The 16683-nt window shown below is 43.7% G+C and overlaps 1 protein-coding gene across 2 annotated transcripts; it reads left to right on the top strand.

Moving 5' to 3' along the window:
• Positions 1–2020: 2020 nt before the first annotated feature.
• Positions 2021–16504, top strand: LOC146496338 (tonsoku-like protein). 2 transcript variants are annotated; one of them, XM_085142341.1, is made up of 28 exons: positions 2027–2790; positions 2890–2985; positions 3966–4108; positions 4212–4395; positions 4479–4608; positions 4729–4900; positions 4993–5107; positions 5192–5343; positions 5464–5616; positions 5693–5818; positions 5931–6129; positions 6221–6276; positions 6368–6457; positions 6871–6943; positions 7014–7177; positions 7760–7883; positions 7982–8220; positions 8352–8838; positions 8919–9124; positions 9652–9758; positions 9896–10052; positions 10642–10720; positions 10809–11116; positions 11303–11474; positions 11573–11748; positions 11833–11906; positions 12026–12159; positions 12581–13108. In XM_085142341.1, exons 1-28 carry the CDS (start codon positions 2766–2768, stop codon positions 12775–12777), a joined length of 4338 nt encoding a protein of 1445 aa, XP_084998467.1. In that variant the 5' UTR covers positions 2027–2765; the 3' UTR covers positions 12778–13108. The 2 variants fall into 2 exon arrangements, with proteins under 2 accessions (XP_084998468.1, XP_084998467.1); XM_085142342.1 differs by lacking the exons at positions 10809–11116; positions 11303–11474; positions 11573–11748; ... (1 more) ...; positions 12026–12159; positions 12581–13108 and adding an exon at positions 16066–16504 and having other exon boundaries at positions 2021–2790.
• The last annotated feature ends 179 nt before the right edge of the window (positions 16505–16683 follow it).

Genomic DNA, 16683 nt, shown 5'->3' with positions numbered 1-16683 from the left:
TAGTAGTGCTGACCGAGCAAATGCATCAGCTACCTGCTGCAAAAACTGACACAGACAATCAACACCCAGGCATGCAACACTAAAAACCAATAAAATCCATCCTTCTAGTTAAGTTTGAATCAAATTACAGCTTAATACCACGATCAGAATTTTGATTTCTTTTTAAATCGCTGTTATTATATTCTGCGAGGTTTTTAAAGAGTGAGTTCACACCAAATTTTGGAAAGATGATAAACATCGCTGCTCGTCGGCGGAGAAAATCCGATTATTGGGCTAACTGCTGTGACTCTTTGGTTCATATTTGTGTTTTAACACAGCCATGTTAGAAGCTGAATAATAAAGTCTGCCAGCGCTGGAGAAATTATTCTTTAGTCCCGGAAGACACACTTAAGAATTTCTGTCAAAGTTTTTCTTAGTGGTTCTGAAGTTTTAGCACAGCATGGCAATGCATTAAAGATGCATCTTTCAGTTCATTATCAAAGCTCTGATTTTTCCACAAAATTACAAGGCTCAGTGGGATGGTTTCTGTGTATATCACTTGTACATCTTTACTACTTCTTTTCAGTTATTAGCCAACATGTATAGCAGTACAAATATATCTGTGATTACGGACCTGATAACCCAATAATAGGCATGACATAGTTATTAGTTAATGAGTGATGTCAACTATCTGCAAATATGATGACATTTATAAAAAGCTGCATATCTGCCGTATAGAATCATTTTTGCACTTTAAAACATGGTGCCATAAAGAGCTAAGGCCATTAAAATGTTTCTTATGTGTCAAAAAGATGGTTTTTTAGCACAAGGGAAGGGGGAGTAAAAACAAAACACACAAACATACATACACACACATACATACACACACACACAACCCTCTGCAGTTCAAATTCAGACCAAATCCAGGAGTGGGTGATGCAATCATTTACATGCTGCTGAAAGCTTACTCCCATCGAGATAGTAACTGCATTGTGAGGATTGCCAATGTTTTATTTCTCAGGTGCATTTAATATGATTTAAGCTGCTGCTAGTGATAGAGAAAATACATAAACATAAGCAGACATGTCCATCATCTCATCAATTGCTGATTACCTGACAGACAGGCTGCGGTATGTGAGACTGAGCAGTATAGGAGCTACACAGGGGCCTGCGGCGTCTCCATACTCAGGTTGTGCACCTCAAACTTTTAGCACAACTCCAGGTCATGCCATCTACAGAAATACTCTGACAATTCTTCAGCAGTGGTTGGAAATGTTAGTGATGGGCAGGAGGAGTACAGAGCACTAAAAATAGTGATCGACGTCAGTATGAAGAGGACGGCTACAAGACTCGTGTCTATCCTGGGACAGGATGTTGATGTTGTGGGGGAGTACAAGAACCCGGCATCTACATTGACAACAACAACAAAAAAAGGGTAGGATGAGAAGGCTCTGTTTCCTAAGGAAGCTGAGATTCTTTGATGTGTGCAGCAAGATGATGGATCCTGAACCATACACACCGCCAGACAGGAGTGGAGCACATTCTCCAAACAACAATAAGAATGCATCATCATTTCAACTTCTGTAACAAAATCTTTTCCAAAAAGTATTTTCTCATTCATTCATTAAATAAACTGTCTTGGAACTGCTATTGGCACATACAAATGTGTCTTCCACATTCTCAGTAAAGCAATCATTTATAAGAATTTGTTTTTGTTGCATTAATATAGCATCCATGAGTGTCAGTCCCTGTTAAGACTGATATTGAAAGACTGGAATATGTTAATCTGTAGTATGACATCTATTTTGCGTCATGAGGGGCTGACATATTTTTTAAACTGTTATTTATTTATTTATTATGGAAATCGTCTTCATTCTCATGGCACAAACAGAGTAATAACACCAAAAGCAAAACTATCAAACTAAAAATATCAGTGAAATATGGGTCAAATTGCTATTTTAAAGCCCCTTGTTGCACAGACTTTCACAATAAGTGATTTTCTTCCAAACTGGCACAGGGGATTACAGTGTATCTTACCTGTTCTACCCCTCTGCTCGACCCACATACAAGAGGTCGCTGTGCACCGGTCACACACAGCATTAAGCTCCTGTGCTGGCTGCAACATCTGTGCCTTAATGTAGCCACAAGCTCTTAAAACACTCCCACGTGTTTACGCTGTGCCTACGAGTGATGGGTTTGAGCCCTTTTCCTTTTTTCCCTGCGCTGCAGCTCCGTCACACTCAAGCCTTAGCCAATGAATAATCGCCGTTCCAATTTTTGCTCAATTTGCCCTCAATTTAGTCTGTCAGACTGACAGCATGCCCGTTTTCTCACACTTTCTGCAAAATGTCAAATCATGTGTCCTCTGTTAAAATCTTAAAGGTGATCTGGACTGCATTTCCCACCTGTTAACGCCTTCCTTAAGTACGATGGGCTGGATTTGTGCCTGAGAGGCAACGATGGGGGTTAAATCGTGCTAATATTGTAGCTTAGTCATTGGTTGACGCAGTCCTGGCGCGGTATTGTAAAGTTTACTGAGAGCTCAAAGCTAAAACAGCTACGTGGATACTGAAGTCTTGAATATGTTTCTATGACATCAACCACGATCGGTTGCATAAAGGTTAGCTTAAACACTGCTACACAGTCACAGACGTGCTCTGGTGAAAATGAACTAAAGGTTTGTTTTGGTCGGTTTCGAGTTGAAGCTAAGCTAAAGGGAGGCGCGCTGGGTTGTCGTTTACTACCAGCTGGAAAAAAGTGCTAGCAGCACTGAGAGCTGAATCGAGATGAGTGTTTCACGGGAAATTAAACGTAAGTGCCGCTTTCAGTTTACGTTTTTTGGGCATGTTTAACGGCTATTGTTATATGACTATTAAAATTAAGTAACTGTTACATCTCGATTGTTTGCAGAGCTGCAGAAAGCAAAGAGCAAAGCCCAGAGCAGCAACAACTTAAAGGAGGAAGCCAACATCTGTAATCAGCTAGGAGAGCTGCTGTCCAGGAGCGGTGTGTATAGTCTGCCCAATATCAGCACTGTGTTATTTTAGCACTGCGAGTACTGCAGTTATGGATTGTTTTTGATCCTCAGCTTTTCCTGTCACAGCGTCACAATGTTTTATAGATCACCAACACTCTCGAATAATCTTGATTTTTCTGATCATTTTTGTCCCTTTACTTTATAACTGTGCAAGTGGATAAAAGTGCCATTACTTGCATATTTACTCCCACCTGGAGCCACTTGAATGTTGAGGATTTCAGTATTTTCCAGTTTGACCATGGCTGCTTCTTAGTACACAGCTGTGTCACTGTAGAGTTTAATCACGGGATACATTTCAGAGGCTTTACATTCATTTGCTTTCTTATGCTTTTGTCTTCAAGTGAGTCAAATTTCATCTGGTGCCGATCAAGGTTATTAACTAAAAGCCAAAACTAGATGTGAAAAGCATTTAAATTAACTAAGATAAAACTAGAATGTAGAAAAAATGTAATGATTTTTGTAAACTTGGAAAACTAAAACAATAAACGATAAATAGTGGACACTTTGGCATTTATTTGGTAAAAAAAATTTATCACAGCTTGCCTGATGAAGCTTTGAAATACATGTTTATTAAGATTCTGGATGTCAACAACACAGTGAGCCAACTCTTTTAAAAAGTTCTGCTTTCATTATGATACCAGTATGGATCCTGCCTCTGACATGTGCCCGCCATACAATAATAATTAAATCTAAAATTAGCCCTGAAACTAATAAAAACTAAAATGAAATGAGCAAACTGCAAGGTTATGTGCTGCACTACAATTCATCTGATGACTTTGATTAACGTAAACAGTTTGAGCAAAGGATGCAATAATATTCAATCTAGTAATTCATTTATTCTTTATACGCTTTTTCATACCAGCAACATTTTGTTTGCAGTGTAATTTTTTTCTTTTGCCTTCCTCATTTAAAGTGTAACATTTACCTTTCTGCTTTGTGTGTGTCTCAGGTGATTATCAGGCTGCCATTAGGGAGCACCAGCAGGAGTTGTCTCTCTCTGAAGTACTAAATGATGTGATTGGACGAGCTGTGGCCAATCGTAAGATAGGAGAGTGCTTTGCAGAGTTGGGCAACATTGAGGCAGCTTTAAAAGTAAGTAAACTGACGCTTCAAAGTTTATTAAAGCTTAAGTGATAAACTTCTAATTCAAGTGGTGTTTAGGACCTGCATAAGTGGATGCGTGTCTCTTCTTCAGCACCAGCGTCTTCACCTGGACCTGGCTCGATCTGTCAGAGATCATGCTGAAGAGCAAAGGGCGCTGGCCACTATCGGTCGGACCTACCTCTTCCGTTATGAAACGGACCAATCGAGGAAGAGCTTGGAGCAAGCAGAGGAGGCCTTCAGGAAGAGCTTGGGCATTGTGGATGACCGGCTGGAGGGTGTGTACTGTTTGTATCGTCCCAGTGGTTTTTAATGGGCGATTTCTTTGTTTCGTTATTCCTAATCCTCTACCTGGCTGCAGGGACTGTGCCACAGCGAGAGATCAATGAGATGAAGGCGCGTCTCTTCCTCAATCTGGGTCTGGTCTGTGATCATCTGGGCGAGCACAAACGCTGCAGCGAGTTCATCCGGCGAAGTGTATTTATTGCCGAGTAAGAACATCCTAAACTTTGCTCCACGTCTAAGCATGTCGATCTTTTTCATCGACAGCTTTTAAAATGCTTATTTTGAATAACCGTCAACTGAGATATCTCCGTTATTCCCCGGTAAAGGAAGAGCCAGTTGCTGGAGGATCTCTACCGTGCAAACTTTAACCTGGGCAACATCTACTTCCGTAACGGTCAACGCTCTAATTCGGTCCGCTGCTTAGAGCAGGCCAAAGAGTGCGCCCGGAAGATTAAAGACAAATTTAGTGAGAGCGAGTGCTTTCACTGCATCGGCAAGGTACGAGCTCCACCATATCCTCTTATTTTCTCCTGTTGCGATCATGCAGGTTTTGAAGTGTGTGTTTAATTGTTAACATGCGATGCTAACAGGTGCAGCTGTCTCTGGGTGACTTTGTAGCAGCGCGACGATCTCTGAAGAAAGCTGTCTTGCTGGGTTCCCAGCAGCCGCTGGACAGACAGACGGTGAAGAAAGCTTTCAAATATGGTGAGTGAACGGTTAGATATGTTTGTTTTTTTACTTACTTGTAGCTGCACGGATGGTACAGTGTATTTCTTTCCTATCACACAGCTGACCGAGGCTGTAAATTAGAGGAAGAGCTGGGGGAAGATCAGGGCAAAAAACCCAGCTCCCATCAGGCTGTCGAGCTGGCAGAGCAGCTCGGGGATCTCTGCTGTAAAGTTGGCTGCTACAGCAAAGCTCTGGAAGCTTATCAAGCTCAGGTGAGAAGCATCAAAAGAGTCACATGGCTAATTCTCACATTTTTTTCACTTTTCTTTTTAATAGTTGCAACGTAGAGTCTAAATGTGACTTGTCTAAAGCGGTGTTGGTTTGTTGTGTAGCTAAAGGGTGCTGAGGCGTTGGGAAAGCCTGCCAGGGAGCTGGCTGTCATCCACGTGTCCCTGGCTGCCACCTACGCAGACCTGAAACAACACAGCAAGGCGGTGGAGCACTACAGAAAGGAGCTGGCGTTACGACAGGGCAGCTCTACAGAGGTGATCTGCAAATTCACCCGTCTGCCCTGTGGTAGACATGAATGTGTGACTTATTACTTATATTTGTGCGCGTCAGGAGTGTAGCACGTGGCTAAACATCGCAGCAGCTCAGGAGGAGAGCGGCTGTGCTTTGGAGGATGTGGAGAGGAGCTACAATACAGCTTTACGCTGCGCTCAGGAGTCTGGACAGGCCAGGCTGCAGGTGAGAGATAAATTAGTCAGCTGTGTTGAAAACTAAGCAGAAATTTAAGATATCTTGTAAAGGCGCGGTCATGAATATCATGCACGACCAAAACGCACATTGACTTCCACAGAAGCGCGTGTTGAGGCTCTGGCTGGCGTACCAGAGACGAAGTGGCTCATCGGATGCTGACGACACCGAGGCGAGGCTGCAGGAGCTGTGTGCTTCGGAGGGCTGGAATCCAGATGGGAGTGATGGTGAGGAGGAAGAGGAGGAGGAAATGGACAACAGCGAACCGCTGGATGACAGTGATGTCATCCTCTCAGACTCAGGTAAAATGCGCGCGGGTAACTATCCGGAAAGCACTGACATCTCTATACAGAGGGATGCTTTGATTCACGTTACCTTTCATGTGGTTTGCAGACGATGATCTGGAGGGTTATGACAAGATGGTGTCAGGGAGGAGGAAAACAGGACGGGTGAGTGATGTGCGAGTTGTCATTTCTTCTTTGTAGACTACGGTTTAGATCTTCATTCTTGGCCTTTTTTGTGTCTGTCTTTCTGCTTTAGTGGAACAAGCGGAACGAGAAGGGAGAGACGTCTCTTCACAGAGCATGCATAGATGGGAATCTGAAGCAGGTCCAGTACCTGGTAGAACAGGTATAAAGAAGATGATTCATTATTTTAATTCAATAAGTTTTTAACTCTTGGAATCAGGAGGGAAAACGTAAAGTTGAGCACCATCAACATATAAACTGATTCACTCGTTGATGGTTGGTCACTATAATAAACAGTTCAGGCTTGAGGCTTTCTGCTTAACTCAACAGAACAAGTGCAGCAACAAACTTCTTGGACTTGAACTTCTTGTCTGAGTTTTTAAAATATTTACCACCTTAAAAAAACAACAACCCTGCATCATGCAGTTTGATGAGAACATCGGTTGGCTCAAATATAAATGATTTATTAGGAGTGTTCATGAAGGTTGTATGGAGGACAAAAAATGTACAGACAGAATCTGTAACGTCAAAGAGCCTGGATGATCTGATGAAAGCTTTTGTTTATTTGCATATCAGGGTCACCCAGTGAACCCCAGGGACTACTGTGGCTGGACTCCCCTCCATGAAGCCTGCAACCATGGTCACTATGGTAAGTCCTGTCAGAGTCTCTGGAAAACTGTACCCGCTCCCTCGCTCATCTTTCTCTGCTCTTCGTGCAGATATCGTGGCTCTGCTCTTGGAGCACGGCGCTAACGTTAACGACCCCGGTGGCCCTTTATGCGAGGGTGTGACTCCTCTCCACGACGCCGTCGCATGTGGCAATTTAGAAGTCACAAGGCTCTTGGTGGAACGAGGGGCCTGTGTCACACTGCGCAACTCCAAGGTTTGTGTGTTTGGCTGTGTTCAACCTGAAAGCCCATTTCAGCAGGATTTTCTTTGCTGGCAGAAGGTGGCGGTAAAACATCTTCTTTATTTAAAAAAAACAAAACAAACATGTCTTCCACACTTTAATGGAGGACTTTCCTAACAGTGTTACAAACTTACGGGTCACACTGACCACACTTACATACAGTTAGTGTGCACAGTCTTCATAGGTTCAAAAGTTATTGGACAAACATCATTTTAAATATAAAGACTGTTTTTAATACTTGGATGAGGAAAAATCTATTTAAAAAGTGGTTGTAATTGTAGGGTGATTAAAATCAGAGTAATGTGTTCATTTTTCCTGCTTCTCGCTGCTGAGGCTGATTATAAAAATATTTTTAAAGTTATGAATCTCTCTGATAAAAGTTTTACTTTCTGTTACTGAGGAATGATTGAAAATTTGTGCACGCACCCTCTGGTTGGGAATGAAATCCTGGACCATGCTTTCTGTTGGCAATATTGAAGTCACCCCCACCTCCTTTGGAGAAAGTCCAGTCTGCTGAACTTGCGCGCCTTAATCTCACATTTTTATCTCCACCAGGGTGAAACTGCTTTGGACACCTTGCGTCAGTGGCAGAGGACCTACAGCAGGGAGCTGGATCATGAGACCAGGCAGAAGTGTATTGCTACAGAGAGACTTCTGAGGAAGGCGCTAGCAGGAGGAGGTGAAGCTCTTGCATCATCGCACTGCGTTAGCCTCGGTCTGCCTTTTTAAACCTGCTTTCAAACGCTCGTGTTTCGCACTTATCTCTGCCGACCACAGTGCCTGAAGCTCCGGCCCCGGCCAAGCCTTTTGATGCCCTGCAGGACAGCCAGCTGTTTGATGCGGAGAGTTCTGAGCCACTCTCGACCACTGGAGGGGGCTCTTTGTCCAGCCAAGACTGGCCGCGAAGCAGGAGCTCGGGGGTGAAAGCGTCAGGCGCCAGCCGCAAACAGCGGCAGACCAATGGCTCAACACAGCGGCACAGAGCCAGGGGAACAGAAGCTGCTGTACTGTATGGGGTAATGTCTGATGATGCTTTCAATGTGGACAGACAGAATACATCATGTCTTTTCACAAGTGTAGTAGATTCATCTATATTGTACAAGCAGAATTCTTCAGATCTTTGATGTGTAATATATATATTTTTTAGATTAACAGCAGCAGCTCAGATGACAGCGAGCCTGACACCCCGGTTAGTCCTCTCCGTCCTGTCCGTCCTAGACAAGGTTTCCCAGCAGCTCAGAGTCAGAAAGAACCTCCTGCGAACAAAGAATCTGCCTCAGTTCCCACCTCAGGACAGGAAGGCATCAGGCAGGCCTCTACGCCGTCTGTGTTTGCCCGAGAAGAGTACCACAGTGCTATCAGAGGCTTGGGCAGCGCCAAAACACTTCTCCAGGGTCTCTCGCAGCCTCAGCTCTCCAGCACACCTGCCATTTCTTCCAGCAACAAATCAGCTCTTGTTCCCGAGGACGAGTATCTGGCTGATGACTGGTTGGAAGACGATTTGGTGGAGATCCAGCCGAAGAAAAAGCGGAGGCTTCGAATGGAGCAGAATGGGCCAAGAGTAGAGGAAACTGCTTCGTCTTCTGCAGCTCGAAGTCAAAACAAGCATTTAAACTCGGACACAACCTGCAGAGGTAATTAGTCTGGATTTGTTTGGTTTTTCTTTTTCTTGGTTTTGCCAGTTTTGTAGCTTGTTGTGCCCTTTTTCTTTCAGGATCTGCAGTTTCCTCCCTCTCCAGTAGAGGCCTCTGTCAGAGAAAGAACAGCTTGGGGAAGCCTCACCAGGTCAAAATGACTCAGATACCAGGTGTGGCCAGATTGGGGAGAAGAGAAGTCAACCGGTCACACAGTCCCACCGTTACAGAAGATGACGATTCCAGATCAGACACACCGCCCCCACCTCTCCTTATCCATGCTCAGGTCAGAAGTTGCTGTTTGTTAGTTACGGATGGAGTAACACTAAGGAAATACACACAACACAGTGATTGTGAATAAGTCACTCCAAGTGTGGAAAGGTGATAGTCAGAGTGAGACTACACATGAATTATTCAGGAAATGCACACTCAGTAAGAGAATAACTATAATTCAGTGTCACTAGGCGATATAACTTGAAGATGATGTGTCTTCATTTCTGATTCATTTTGAACAGTGATGAATGTAAACGTAATTGAGCACGAGCTCATCAAAACAGGGGAGCTGTTTTTACATATTTCTGCAGCCTGGATGCCGTGGGCTTTGTCAAGAGTAAAAGATGACATCGCTCATTTCGGATCTTATATATAGTTATACCTTGGTGTTTCGTAGCATCACCTGACAAACTTTTACTTTCCTGATGTTTAGACTTTCTGATCCCTCCACAGACTCTGCTTTGTCTTTCTACTAAGAGTTGACGACATTGAATACAGATGTTTTAACAGGGCTTGAATGTTTTATTTTGTTTACTCTAGCCTCCAACTCAAACTTTGGCTGCGCCTATGCCCACGTCACTTCCTCCACCAATCAGAATGAGGGTCCGGGTTCAGGAAGACGTCTTCCTGATCCCAGTTCCACAAAGGTCGGTGAAAAGTTTTAAGTTTGAGCAGTATATAAAAATAAATCCCAATCTGATTGGTATAGTGTTTTGTTGTTGTTGTTGTTGTTGTTGTTGTTTTTAAATTCTGTTTAATCACCTCCCATTGCTCTGCATCCCAGTGAGGCCAACTCCTGCTCTGTGTCGTGGCTGTGTGAGCAGGCAGCTCAGCGTTACTACCAGAAATGTGGCCTCCTGCCTCGTCTCTCTCTGCAGAAAGAAGGCGCTCTGCTCTCCCCGCAGGACCAGCTACTGGCCGTCCTGCACACAAATGAAGAGGTGAGGTGACACTGAGGAGAGCCAGAAGTGACCATACTTGGACCACAGACAATTTAAAAGATGCTGAAGACTGCCATGATTGGTTTATGAAGTCTGATCACGAGTCTTTAAGACAAATGTTGTCACCGTTGCCATCTTAGATTTAAAAAAAAAAACAGTGACAAGAGGACGGCTATGACTGTGAAACAGCCAGTGAGCATACTCCTTTTCTTAGGCACAGTATGACCCAAATTCATAAAATAGACTTTCTCGTAGACACAGAGGTCTTTTTGAAATCACTGATAGAAGGAATGGAGGTTCTAGGTCCTTCCACAATGACTTCATTTTTCTTACCCAGATGAGGCGTGCAGGTTTTAGACTGTATGATTCTGGTAAGAAGGTGAAGGGCTGACTATGTTAACAAGCTGCCTGAGAAACTACAAACTGAGAAACTGTAAAGATTAGAACCATTTCTATTACCAGACTGGATGCTGACTTGCTTTTGGAGCCAACTTCCAGGTGACACTGAAGGAATCACAGTTTTTGGGATTGAATCCTTGGCTTCACTTTCCCGCACTAGTGCAGGATAACTGATGGGTTTGTGTTGCAGGTTCTGGCTGAAGTTTGCTCGTGGGATCTCCCTCCTCTCCCTGAGCGATACAAGAAGGCCTGTCAAAGTCTGGCAGTGGGTGAGCAACACAGAGGAAATGCATTATACAACGCACACATGTGCATTTTTGTATTCTGTTATGAAGTAGCGTCTCTTTCTACCTGTAGATGAGAACAAGCGTGTCTCCCGGCTATGTGAGGTTCAGGACCGGGGTTCCTCCGTGTCAGTGTGCGGACTCGGTTTGGCTGCCTCTTCCCTCGGCCCGCTCCTCCGTGCCCTAAAACTTCAGGCCAGCCTCACCGAGCTGCGAATTTCTGGAAACCGTATGTCTGACAATCTTCTCCCTGAGCTGATTGCCACAACGCTCACCATGCCTCGTCTGCAGCTGCTGGACATTTCTGCCAACTGCATTACAGGGGACGGCCTGGAGAAGGCTGTAAATGCTTTAAAGGGACAGAGTGCACCTGCATTCCCGGTAAGGGCCTCAGCTAGCCAATACTGGCAGCTCCAGGTTTACCATCTAACCTGTATTTAACTACCTCTGGTCTTAATAACTACCTTAGATCTTAATAACAAGCTAACCTGATTCGTATCAATGATATCTGTCAGAGAGAATTGGCTCTCGTGATCATTTGCTTTTTCTGCTCGTTTCCACTCAAAGTGCCTGGAGGAGCTGGACCTCAGTATGAACCCACTGGGGGACGGCGTGTCTGAGTCTCTGTCCTGTCTGCTGTCCTGCTGCCCTGTGCTAGCCAAGCTGTCTCTGCAGGCCTGTGGCCTCACTGCTCGTTTCCTTCAGCAGCATCGACTGCTGCTAGCCAGCGTGCTCACAGGTGACTCTCTAACAAGCAGCTGACTGAAGCCTTAAGCTTCACTGAACTCCCACCCATAAGCAAAACTGCAACTAACTTTACATCTTCTGAACGTTCAGGCACAGGCCATTTGAAAGCAGTGTGCCTGTCCCACAATCCCCTGGGCTCCACCGGCTTTGAGCTGGTGTTAAAGACTCTTCCCCTCCACTGCCTCACACACGTGGACCTGTCAGCTGTCTGCAGAGGGCCTGCTGATTACCCGGCACTGGAACACCTCGCCAAAGTCCTGTCACAGGTGTGCACGCAAAAATCATGCAATGTCATTTATTGTCGAAAGATATAACTGTGCAATCAGGTTAAGACTTTTGTGTTTTTGCAGGACGAGTGCTCTCTGACCCACCTCAGCCTGGCTGCAAATGGGCTGACAGACAGCAGCGTAGCTACCTTGGCGAGGTTTGTGTGTGAGGGCGTCATTTCTACGGCTCAGTTATTACTCATGTTATTAGGGCTTTGCCTTTGTTTAAATTGTCACCCTTTACTGGCCTGTTGGACTTTTTATTATTATTTCACAGGTGCCTCTCGTCGTGTCCCACACTGGTGAGTCTGAATCTGTCAGGAAATCCGTCTGTTACATCAGCGGGACTTCACAACATCCTCGCGTCTGTCAGAGAGGCCCGTCGACCACTGACACTTCTAAACCTCGAAGGTATGCATATGTGTGAACTTGGAGATACTCCATGGACATGGAGTTTCACACTAATTCACAATTTGGATTTCTTTGATGTTTTTATCACCTGTGCAAAGTTGTACTTGGCAACAGTTTGTTTCTTGCTATCAGTCTGTTTCCTTTTGACACATTTCTAAGTTTGAACATTTAGTATGTATGCACAGAGGTGTTACATGGTGAGTACACACACAGACATTACAATATAGAAGTGTGGTTTAAAGATTGGAGAAAAAAAAAAAGATTAGTTGTGAATTAATTTTCCATTTTATGGAGCAGAAAACATTGCTGGATGCTAGCTAATAGGCTACATTTGGATGTCAAATATTTATAGGGGGGGGGGGGGGGGGGGATGGAAATTATGGATATGAAATAAAATGTTTCTTTGTTGCTTAACCTGCAGGTTGTCAGGTCTCTGGCCCCTGGGAGAGTCAAGACCTGGACAGTTTGTCAGAGCTGGTCCAGGATATCCGTCTTTGCTCTCAGGCCCTCAACAAGCTGGACCGACAGACCTTGAAGCAGCGATGGGACAGGACTCGGTCACACGGACACTTTCTCGACCGAAACTCCAAGTGCCTCCTCTCTGCCACCTCCACTTGAGGGTGGCAGGTGTGTTCATAATAAATAATTAATAATCAATTATTAATTTCATAATAATTCATAATAAAAGTGGTCATTTTTATAAACATTTTGTTTAATGAGGCTACACCAAAAAGAAACTAGATGAAAACAAAATAAAGTGACATGGTGTCCACCAACAGTCTGATAGCTTGTGTTTTATGCATTTTTGTCTGCCTTATTTATACATGTAAAGCTCTGTATCTGTATAAAGAGTTTGTGTTAGTGTGTGAGAGGTTTTGTGTCACAATGGTCCTGTTTTGTAGGATTTGATTAAAAAAAACAAACACAATTAAAGTAACCGACGATGCTATACGTTGACATTGTTCTTTCACTGTAAGACTCAGCAGGCTATGGTGAATAATCACAGCGATTTTCAGGTCTCTGAAGAAATCTATCTAGAATCTATGACAGTGTAAAAACACCCTGCATTTTTAAATGTGCGGCGACATTTGAATGAGGCGCATAGCAGCAGAGGGAGCCAACGCACCACAAATGGTACACAGCCACAGATGCGCTTTGTGCAATGTATTTGTGACATGCAGGAGTGTCAATGTGGATAAGTTGAAAATCAAAAGCTAAAGAGCTCATTCTTGCACTGTTTTGATCAGAACACATGTGGGAATTTTCAAGTGTTGAGAATTTGTAATTATAAAGTGAATTAGGGAAAGATATTAGATACTGCCACTGGCTAGATTTCAACCCGGGTCTCTCGCTCCCAAAGCGCGTTCTCCATAATATATTTCAAGCGTTTACCACAACTGAGAGGTGAAAACTGCTGTTTCTTCGTGTTACAAAATGTTCTGTAACTCCAAAAGTACACGGGCTGTCGACATCATTCTTTCACTGTAACAATCAGCAGGCTTTAATAAAAAAAATTTAAAAAAATCAAGGCGGTTTTCAGGTCTCTAAAGAAAAATACATCTAGAAGATATGACGAGTTGAAAACGCCTCGGTTACAGAATTTCAGCTGTCATTTTCACTCAAGTCTCCATATACTTTGAATGTGGACATTTTTTAACTGTGTTGCTTCGAGGCCATATGCAAGAAAACGGCAACTCCTACAATAATGACAGTGTCATTTTGTGAAAGGCAAGAAAAATAGCTACGTTTTGATGTATAATTTGTGTTAATGAAGGCAAAATAGAGCGTTTGTTGGGACATGAAGAAAAGATTGAGAAAGCGACAATGGGTGGCGTGTTTGGCGTCCATAGCAACCATAACAAGCAATATTGATTGATGGAAAAGAGATTTTGAGACAGTGGTAAAAAGCAGAGAGAACCCATCTATAGGCTCGCCTGTAGGCTTCTAAGCAAGCCTAGCAGGTGAATTTCAGAGCCAGGGATCTTGGAATATTTTTTTTTTTTTTTTTTTTTTTGTCCCCTACATATGGTCCGCATGGGATTCGAACCACTGCCCTCTGTCTTCAATCTCTGCCATAGGGCCTGTCACGTTCCCATGTGCCACTTGGGCGGCCCGGTAACACAGGGCAAAAGGGGTATATTTAAAGTGCACACCCGTGCACAGCCGCACCCCCATTTTCGCCTCTTTTCATTAGCTGGACACCAGGCCTTATCTAGTCAGCCGTGCCAACCACATCCCTGGCAATGTGTACCTACTTCAAGCTGCATACAAATGTAACGCTCACAATTTTCTGCTGTCACTCTAACCGTCTCCATAGACTTTGAATGTGGACATTTTTTTTAACTGTGTTACTTCGAGGCCATATGCAAGAAAACGGCAACTCCTACAATAATGACAGTGTCATTTTGTGAAAGGCAAGAAAAATACCTGCGTTTTGATGTATAATTTGTGTTAATGAAGGCAAAATTGAGCGTTTGTTCGGACATGAAGAAAAGATTGAGAAAGTGACAATGGGTGGCGTGTTTGGCGTCCATAGCAACCATAACAACCAATATTGATTGATTTTCTGCTGTCACTCTAACGCAGCAACTTAAGTGTTCCTGATGTCACACCTATGCGTCACTGCCCTCTGTGGAGAATGGGACAAATGTGCTTGCACATCAACCTATGGACTCAGACGGACTGTAAATCATCATCTTCCTCACTCAAGGTAACCTTATGGCTTGTAGGAACACTGCACATGTATGATAAGACTGTAGCCCTTCAACCGGCCCTTGAAAGGTTGCTGAAGACAGTGAACACCGTGGAATTCCCAGTATCACTGTGGTCCTGGGTTTTTTCACCTTCCTGCTAAGTGTTTCTGCCACCTCCTCTCAACCACTGAATACAAGCAGTGTTGCCAACTCCTCAGTTAGCAAAATCGCTATGCTAGTCAGTGTGGCTGCTCTACCAGGTGTAACAATGAAGTTTAACACCCAGGCATCCATGAAAAAAGAATTTCTGAAATGTAACAGAGTTAGAAGTTAGCAGAGAGTTAGCTCGCTAGTTTCCATCTAAATATAATATACCAGGTTCTGACTGAGGGATTTCTAAAACAAATTAAAAGGCACAGCTCTGCTATCACTTCCGACATACATGAAGACAGGAAAGTAAGCAGCAGTGATGTTTGTAGGGTTACTGAAGTTTGGCTAGCTGGTATATAGTGATGTGCTATGTGACTAGCGAAACAGCTATGTTAGCATAACATTAACACAGTGATGAACGGGAACTTTTTTTCCACTGGATAAGAGTTAAGGTGAGGGTTCCCGATGGTTAGGGACAACTGCAGTGGCATGGCAGGATGCTGTAAACGGACCAAACAACTGAGATAATCCATCCACATACGAGGTTAGTCATTAATGTGCTGCTGCATTGCCTGGGCTGTAGTTACATGGTAAGGTTTTAAAAACTGAGCTTTAAAATGAATGAAATCAATATCCTTATTTTCCTTATTATATTGTTTTATGTACTTTAATAAAGAAGGCTTATAGAGCAAGGCCACTTTTGACTCACAAAGTGCTCACCCAGACTAAAAAACAGGAGGTTTTAGTGCATATTAATAGATAGACACAGAAAGGAGGAACTATCCATATAAGCAATGTTTGAAAGTGTGTGTGACGTCTGAAGTACAGAAATAATACCATATAAGACACATGTTGAGCTAAAAATGTTAGAGCTCTTGCAACTGGCGTTTGAGCTGTGCAGGGGTCTCTCTCTTCCGGAAGATGATTGAATAAAAAGAAATATAAATGTTTTAACACACTATGAGTCGGTTTTCTGTGTTCTATCATGGGGACAAAAGAATCGGGGTTTAATAATGTGCATTTTTGTATTCTGTTATGAAGTACCGTCTCTTTCTACCTGTAGATGAGAACAAGCGTGTCTCCCGGCTATGTGAGGTTCAGGACTGGGGTTCCTCCGTGTCAGTGTGCGGACTCGGTTTGGCCGCCTCTTCCCTCGGCCCGCTCCTCCGTGCCCTAAAACTTCAGGCCAGCCTCACCGAGCTGCGAATTTCTGAAAACAGTATGTCTGATAATCTTCTCCCTGAGCTGATTGCCACAACGCTCACCATGCCTCGTCTGCAGCTGCTGGACATTTCTGCCAACTGCATTACAGGGGACGGCCTGGAGAAGGCTGTAAATGCTTTAAAGGGACAGAGTGCACCTGCATTCCCGGTAAGGGCCTCAGCTAGCCAATACCGGCAGCTCCAGGTTTACCATCTAACCTGTATTTAACTACCTCTGGTCTTAATAACTACCTTAGATCTTAATAACAAGCTAACCTGATTCGTATCAATGATATCTGTCAGAGAGAATTGGCTCTTGTGATCATTTGCTTTTTCTGCTCGTTTCCACTCAAAGTTCCTGGAGGAGTGTTGTGGAAGTTTTTCCACTTAAATAAAGCCTGCAGACGAGCGGTGAGCGGTAGCTAACATTCTTTTAATCCATGCACACAACATACAAACAAGCTTGTGGAGCCTCCATG

Source organism: Neolamprologus multifasciatus, chromosome 19 (assembly GCF_963576455.1).
Source record: "Neolamprologus multifasciatus chromosome 19, fNeoMul1.2, whole genome shotgun sequence".
NCBI classification, from domain to species: domain Eukaryota; kingdom Metazoa; phylum Chordata; class Actinopteri; order Cichliformes; family Cichlidae; genus Neolamprologus; species Neolamprologus multifasciatus.
This window is presented reverse-complemented; position numbering and strand designations above follow the sequence as displayed.